The sequence below is a fragment of the Periplaneta americana genome, chromosome 4, assembly GCF_040183065.1.
Source record: "Periplaneta americana isolate PAMFEO1 chromosome 4, P.americana_PAMFEO1_priV1, whole genome shotgun sequence".
Taxonomy (NCBI): domain Eukaryota; kingdom Metazoa; phylum Arthropoda; class Insecta; order Blattodea; family Blattidae; genus Periplaneta; species Periplaneta americana.
The window spans coordinates 206,318,906-206,327,478 of record NC_091120.1 but is presented as its reverse complement, the minus strand read 5'-3'; the positions used below and the strand labels follow the sequence as shown (position 1 = coordinate 206,327,478).

Here is an 8,573-nt window from a genome sequence, read left to right as displayed (position 1 = left end):
ATAATAATTATTATGTTATGTCCTAGATCATTTATGTTACATTATATGATCTAGGGTTATGTGCTGTAATAAGGGAAAGAGGAAGGGAAGAAACCAAAGATGGGAAAAGTATGAGAATTAAGGAGGAAAAGGAATTGGCTGGGTCACTGGCTGAGAAGAAACTGCCTATTGAAGGGTGCACTAGAAGGAATGGTGAACGGGAGAAGAGTTTGAGGCAGAAGAAGATATCAGATGATAGATAACATTAAGATATATGGATCATATGCGGCGACAAGGAGGAAGGCAGAAAGTAGGAAAAACTGGAGAATGCTGGGTCTGCCCTTGGGCAGAATACTATGAATGAATGAAAAAAAACAGTCCACACCTGTGGAGTAACGGTCAGCGCGTCTGGCTGCGAAACCAGGTGGCCCAGGTTCGAATCCTGGTAGGGGCAAGTTACCTGGTTGAGATTTTTTCCGGGGTTTTCCCTCAACCCAATACGAGCAAATGCTGGGTAACTTTCGGTGCTGGACCCCGGACTCATTTCACCGGCATTATCACCTTCATATCACTCAGATGCTAAATAACCTAGATGTTGATACAGCGTCGTAAAATAACCCAATAAAATATATAAAACAAAGAGGAAGGCAGAAAATAGAAAAGATTGGAGAATGCACTGTTTGCAGTGAAAGACCTGCCCTTGGGCAGAACACTATGATTGAATGAATGTCTCAATATTAAATACTGACGCATGTAGAGTTCACTTAACACTTTCCCATTGTATCATTTAAGCTCATCTTACCTCCATCATAATTTTGATTTAGATTAGGAACTACATAATTATGGTATTGAAAATGTATTGTTTATCATTGCTACTTTACATTAAATATTTTGACTGTTACGATGTTAATTTCAATCCCAATAAGGAATAGGCTATTGAACTTTAAGTAAGTTTATTGTAATAAATGTACACCTACAAATATATTGCATTAGTATCTATTAATTTGCTTAATGAATAGCGATATATCGAATCGTTCCGATACACCGATATATTTTCTGCAATATACATCGTTTATCGAAATTAGGTTTGCAATATATTGCAATATCAATATATCGGTATTTAAATTATTTCCTCCATCTCTAATCTTATCCACTTCTTCAAAATGACTTTGATAATATGAAAAATTTAGCATCTCATTTTCTATTTACTGGAGATTTAAACTTTGCAGTCCCAACAACAACAATTAAGGAAATTTCTATGATAGCTTTGAAGGGTCTCTGCAGATATTACGGCAACACTTGTATTTCAATTCAAATTACACTTGAATTTTCTCATTCTATTTTTTTATCTATATTTTTTATTTTACTACAAATTTTCATTATTGTGAAATATTATCTAGTGTAAATTTCAGTTGTAAACAAATTTCTTGTAAGACATTTTTAATGTCACACGTTAAATGTTACTGTTTAACATTCTTTGTCTTTGGCAACCTCACCAAGTTGAGGAAGATTAAATATTAAATTTTTCTTTACAGACTGGAATTCCAGGTTTACTAATAAAAGAGGTCGTCAGCTTGCCAAGCACACTGAAATTAATATATATGGAGAATCTACTAGAATGTAGTTCAGATCATTTGCCTGTCATTATGGAAATAGACTTAAACATTCAACGAAATATATTTTAGAACAAAATTAATGATCATAACTAATTAACTGGCTTCTATTTATACTAAATTTAGCTGATGTTCTTCCAACGTCTATTAACATCAATACAAAGCTACATTTAGACGACGAAATTAATACTCTCGTAAATACAATAGTCCAAGAAAAGAAATTTGCTATTGCTATAATAACACCTATAAAGTTAGTGCTAAATATATAATACCAAATCTGGACCAATTACTTTCCTATAAGAGACAAGTTCGTAGAAGATACAGACGATTTCGGCAAGCAGAAGACAAAACAGAATTAAATGCTCTGACCAAACGAATTCATAACCTAATTTTAAGCCATCGTCTTAAACTATTAGATGAAGACATTGAAGAGGCAGTTTAAAAAAACAATATCTGGCCAGTGGTGAAATGTTTAAGTCCCAAAACTAAAATGCGTTCAAATGCTATTAAAGGACGTTATGGCATATTATATATATTTAAAGATAAAGCAGATGTGATTCAGACGTTTTACAAGAACAGTTTCAGCCTCATTCTCCTCATGATGATTTAGATACCGGTACCAGAAGAAATCATCAGGAAATAGAATCTGCTGTACTTGATTTTTTTAAATAAACCCTCATCTCTTGGTGACATTACTGGAACAGTATCTCAAATAAAACTCTACATAAAACATACAAATTCTAAAAAGTCTCCAGGTCCTGATAATTTTACCAATGAAATTCTCAAAAATCATAGTCATAAAATACATTACAGAATTAATAAACGAGGCACTTTCTATTAATTATTTTGCAAACCTTGGAAAATTGCGCACATTATATCAATTCCAAAGCCTGGAAAAAACGCAATATATCCTCGGAATCTGAGACCAATTAGTCTCTTAAGTAGTATTGGAAAAATATATGAAAAAGTAATTCTTGCTCACATGACAGCCACAATAGATTCTGTTATACCAACACCCAATTCGGTTTCATGCCACAGCAACTTGTAAGAGTTGTAGAATATATACAATCAGGATTTAACTCACAAGAACATAGAACAGCAGCTTTCTTGGATGTCGAAAAGACATTTGACATTGTACGGCACACTGGGCTTCTATACAAATTAATACAATTAAAAATTTCGGAATCTATTATTTTCATACGTGCATCATATTTACAAGATAGATTTTTTTCAAGTTAAAATGGAAACAAAATTGTCATCACCCAGAAAAATACTGGCTGGTATTCCTCAGGGCTCAGTCTTGGCTCCTGCACTTTACAATATCTACACATCTGATCATGTCAAGTTGCTCAATACGCAGACGTTACAGTAATTTATTTTAGACATTTCAGTATTATACATTCAACAAATACAGTCCAAAGTCATTTGCAGAAATTAACTCAATGGTGTACAAAGTGGAGAATTAAAATAAAGGAAGAAAAGTCAAAGTTTTCACAAAAAGAAGACCTTTAATAACACCTCCATTACAAATTAAAAACAAAGATATACCATATGCAACAAACACAAAATATCTCGGAATAAAACTTGATAGAAGATTGACATGGCAGTATCATAGCAGTTACATAAGGCAGAGAACATTACAAAGAATACATCAATTGTATCCCCTGCTTTCCTCTCCGGTTCTGAAACTTCAGTTGGGTACAAATGTCTCATTCTTCCAGTAATGCTTTATGCAGCGCCTGCAGGAAAGACATATCTCCAAAGATTACAGGTCCTTCAAAATAAAGTTGGCAGAATAATTTCTGGAGCAGATTACGACATTCACATTGTTCAATTACATGAAGATCTTGGTTTTAAGTATACCACACAAGAGATTCAACAGACAGCCAGCACTTTCTACCTTCAGACTAGTGATAACTTCAATCCAATTTTCTCAAATTTAGGACACTATGATCCTCGAAATTTCAAGTACAAAATGCCTAAACAAATTTTAATAACAACTCCGTAAATAAATAAAAACACTGGTACCATGACCACCTCATCGGATCGCAGTGAAGTGTTATCATCCCGTGATCATATCACCTGACGTGTACTTTGTGGAGCGAGAGCTCGAAACTGTGTTCCACCATCTTTGAAGAGAGTGACTTTGATTCAAATCAATTAATAATCACCAATATACCGATACAACATGACAAAGAGTGTATACATTTTTTTTGCGGACTCTGCACATTACAAATGTTTTAGTAATATCAGAGCCATCTATATCTGGTAGTAGGCCTATTGGTACTGTATTTATCAACGAGTTGGAAAGAGTCTCAAAATTCACATTAATCCTACAAACCACATCATTGCAATCGATTCAATATTCCTAATGTTGTTAAAAATAGTGAACTTCGACTTAACGGTACTTTTTACCCTGCACCAATAATACAACCAAAGACATTATATTACACTATAACCTACAACGCCAACAAGGATCCTGTTCGACCGGACTGAGATCACTGTTGGTAACGAGTAATCCTGGAGGCCATTGAAATTAAATTAGAAATGAACAACTTCAACAGGGATGGTGGCCTGCAACTCAGCAAGGCCTTGAACAAGCTAAAGCTGTCTACACTAGATGATGTGGAGTCATTCAAGAGTAATCTAGAGGCAGCAGAAGACGTCATTGCAGTCATTTCAAGGTCAGTAATTTATACAGAAACCAGGCCTCAAATTGAATACTAATTCATATATCACAATAATCACGCTTATTTTCCCACACTTATAAGAGAGACAGCACAAAATTAAAAAAGTTTCGTATCAAAATATGCAAAAACTGACAAAACTGGAAGTTGTTTATAAATCGTCTATAGCAACGCATTGCAGATCAGGAACAAGGCAAAAAAATCACAATTTTCCAATAGCCAGTCAATAAATCATGATGCAAATATCACTATCAGTTAAAAAGAATAATTGCTGTGCATATGTTACAAGAAAAAGTCAAAACACCTTAAATGATACTAATAAGTACACATAAATTAACGTCAAACTGTTCTCTTTCTCCAACTCATTCCAAGGACCCTCTGTTGTGTGAATGAGGATGGACTTTGGAATTTGTTCCAAACTATAAAACTCAACTTCACTATTATTCACTTATTCAGTAGGTAATTACTGCTGACCTATTTCCTTAGAAAAATATTTAACAGGCCTATCTGTAAAGAAGAAAGTAAAATTCATTACAAATGATCTAAAAGTTCTTCAAAGAATTAAAAATGACCAAAAAATGACGAAAAAAATATAAAAATGACCTGTTAGTTCAAAAACGTCAAAAAATGCAATATAAGAAATTAATTTTTTACGTTGATATTAACATAGGCATCGTCCTAATGTGAAAAATAAGATTATGACTTTTCATTAACATTCGCCCCATAGTTATCACTAACAATGTCGCTACTTCTCAATAATATTGAGAACGAGGACGGGAGAGAGAAAAAATTAAATTTCTTCTGGTAATGACATCACAGGTAAACCATCATGCCCATATGTTGGCAATATTGTCTGCTTACTGTTATCATCATAATGGCATGGCTGAAAGCTGATGTACAGCTGTCAAAAAAAAAAAAAAGTGGCTGCACTTGTGAACAGCAAATATTTTCTAAGTCCACTTCGGATCACGGTGATGTTACATGATGCAATGCACATGCAGAAGCAGTTTCAGAACTATGGAGTTATTCAATATCTGCATCTCGTAGAGCTGCGGTAGAGAGCTTGCTTAATGGTTCGAGTCTTGTTCAAGTTATGATTTTATTTTGTTATCATTCGTTAGCGATATATATAATATTCAAGTTATCATTTGTTTTCTGTTATCGTTCTTTAGTGATAAAAATAATATTCCAGTTATCACTTGTATTCTGTTATCATTCTTTAGTGATATAAATAATATTCAAGTTATCATTTTATTTTGTTATCGTTCGTTTGTGATATAAACAATATTCACATCATCATTTTATTTTGTTATTTTCGGTTAGCGATATAAATAATATTAAAGTTATAATTTTATTTTGTCGTTCCTTAGCGGTAAGTATAAATTAATAATATTCGAGTTATCATTTGTATTCTGTTATCGTTCTTTAGTGATGTAAATAATATTCAAGTTATCATTTATATTCTGTTATCGTTCTTTAGTGATGTAAATAATATTCAAGTTATCATTTATATTCTGTTATCGTTCTTTAGTGATATAAGTAAAATAAATATAATATTAGATTTGGAACAATACAGTTACATAATACTAGTGTTAGTTTTCTCTTCTTATATTATTACATTATACTATCCTGTAACACAATAAAATGAAAAGAACTAACAATAATTTGGACCTGAGACGTTGACATCTAAATTCCAACTTTCTTCCAATTGAGCTATGGGAGAACAAGTAAAGAAGCATATGCGGAAAAACTGGCCCAATCCCTCTCCAAGACACCCTGTTGATTTGTGGAAACTCGTCCACGATGCCTGGGATGCCATGGCTGAGAACTGAAAAGACTAGTCAAGTCCATGCCCACTCGACTGCAACATATGATCGAGATGGGAGAATGATGGACTAAATATTGAATCGTGGCTTTTTGTTTTCTTTTTAGAACTTTTAATTGTTTGAATTTTCTAAGGCAGATGCCAGTAAGTTTGTTTTGTTTATGCCATAAAATATATTTTTGTTGAGAATATAATCTTTCTCTCTTTCCATTTGCAGCCATAATGTCATAATAAATAATGATAAGTCAGGGCATAATACATTCATGAACCTGATATTAATTACCAAAACAGTCCTAAAAGAGACAGAAGGAATTATATTTTCTCTTTCTCTTAAAAAAGAAAACATAAAAAGTACCAGCTTGTGTTTGAATGCATGACCTCACGAATATCAATCTGAAATGCTACCAATACACTACAAAAGTACGAGTGGGAATACTTTAATTATAACTGTAGCTATCAGGCAACGTGGTCCAACAACATGTAACATCGCCTGTCTCCGAATTGCAGCGGAGATACCCGAAGGAAACTTTGTTTCTGGAGAGCAACCACTTTTTCTTTTGACAACTGCACCTAATTCTTCGGTTTAGCAAAATAAATTAATTTTATTTGAGTAAATAATAATAGTTTCATATTCACATACTGCTGGGATGACTGAACATAAATATTGAATATGAAAAAAATCCTTTCCCTATCAGTAGGCCATTTATTCTATCATGGCAAAATTATCTCATTGTTTTTAATTGTCGAGGGAGGATATCATATCAACAAAGAACAACTCTCAAAATCACAGACATTTCTTGTGGAATATGAATAATGAGTACCAGGTAAATAATCTGAGGCAGTGCATAAACATGTAACAGATAATTTACTGAGACTCAAGTATGAAATATTTCTGACTAGGAACATGATGAAAGTCTACGAACTCAAGGGGGGCCATACAAAACTGAGGCACAATGGAACGGCGCATCAACAGAGCTTCCACAGAACTCACGACGCTCAGTTGGTAAGGCACAAACACAGTGCTGCAAGTCGTGAGTTCGAGATTTTCCCACGGATGTGCCACCTGTTGTATAAAAACAAGGGAAGACAAAAAATGCTATGAACACATCCCTGACAAATTCTAAAAGCATAGAAAACAGTTCATACTCACACACACATTGCAGTGCTAACTAAATCAGTTGGGTTGATATGAAATAGTTATGTTTTAAGATCTGTTCTCATTTATGTGCGGCCATACCGCAGCTCGAAAACGGAATGAGATTAGCAACAACATGATGACAAACAACGATATATAGTGCTGCTATCACGCTGCCCAACAACTATCACAGCGCTATACACTTACTCTACTCTAAATGCAATTTTGTACAACTGAAATGCTAGGGCTCCACAGCGTGACAGCAGGATTGCCAATTGTTCAGCCCAGACCTGCCATCTTTTCACAAAACATAACCATCTTTGGACCACCCACTAATCAAAATATCTTGTCTAATTTTCAGTATTCCAATGCTCACCTTCATTATGGAATTGCCATTACAGATTAAGAAACACAGCATTCCCAAGGTTAGGAATTGCTTGTTAGCATTCATGGAAGCTTAAAGAATGAAATAAAAACATTTGAATGAAGCAACTGAATAGTAAGAATTAGACAAGAAACTCTGCCTTTCCAAACTTGCTACACAGACATATGCTGCAGCAGACTGGAGGGTCACTACTTGATGGTGGGTGCCACCAGGCCCTGCAACATGTCGAAGGAGTTCCCGTCTGGATGGACGCTGAATATAGCCCCATCCTGGCCTCGAACCTTCAGGAAGCCGAAGTCATCAACTCCGATGACTGTTGCCTTTTGGCTCGAGCCGCGTGGTCCAACAACAGTGATCTCGGCATCTCTGCAACGAATATTAATTCACCCTGAACGTATGTCAAATAGCATTTACTTATCTTGCAAGATTTCTGTGTCTGTGATGCAATCTCATGGTCACAAGATCTCAAACAGAATTCAGACAAAATTATTCCAACTTAGATAATCTGATTATTTTTTGTGCAATTAGGTCAATTCAATTATTATTTATTTACCTACAGTTAAGACAAATGCACATCCAAATCTTCAAAATTAGAATCAATATGGTGCGAAATGTTTGGGTATTTGCACTCTGTCACACATTTCGACTCTACATCAGGGAAGCAGCGAGATAGGACAATAAATCTGTTGGAAGCATTACCGAGAGCCACTGTCCAGGACTGGATCAGTACTCAGACCTTAATGTGCCCATAGCATGATGACCACGTGGTTTTGTTATGATGTTTCTTGTGTTAATTACGTCGTGAAATGGGCAGTTTGTGTTGTAATTCTAATAGTGGATATGTGTCTCATATTTCAGCATTTAAGTTTCTGAAAAATACAACTTTACTATGCGACAAATGGTTTAGGTGCATAATCGTGACAATTTCCAAGTTAAGGAAATTACAGTT

At 34.5% G+C, this 8,573-nt stretch overlaps 1 protein-coding gene across 5 annotated transcripts in view; it reads right to left on the bottom strand.

Moving 5' to 3' along the window:
* Positions 1–3,080: 3,080 nt before the first annotated feature.
* The window catches only part of Hcs (holocarboxylase synthetase-like protein), a 29,567-nt gene continuing 24,074 nt past the window's right edge, over positions 3,081–8,573 (bottom strand). For all 5 annotated transcript variants that reach the window (XM_069824882.1, XM_069824883.1, XM_069824884.1 and 2 more), the window contains exon 9: positions 3,081–7,990. In XM_069824882.1, coding sequence (XP_069680983.1) covers positions 7,813–7,990 — 178 coding nt within the window. In that variant the 3' untranslated portion in view covers positions 3,081–7,812. The remainder of the gene's footprint in view (positions 7,991–8,573) is intronic.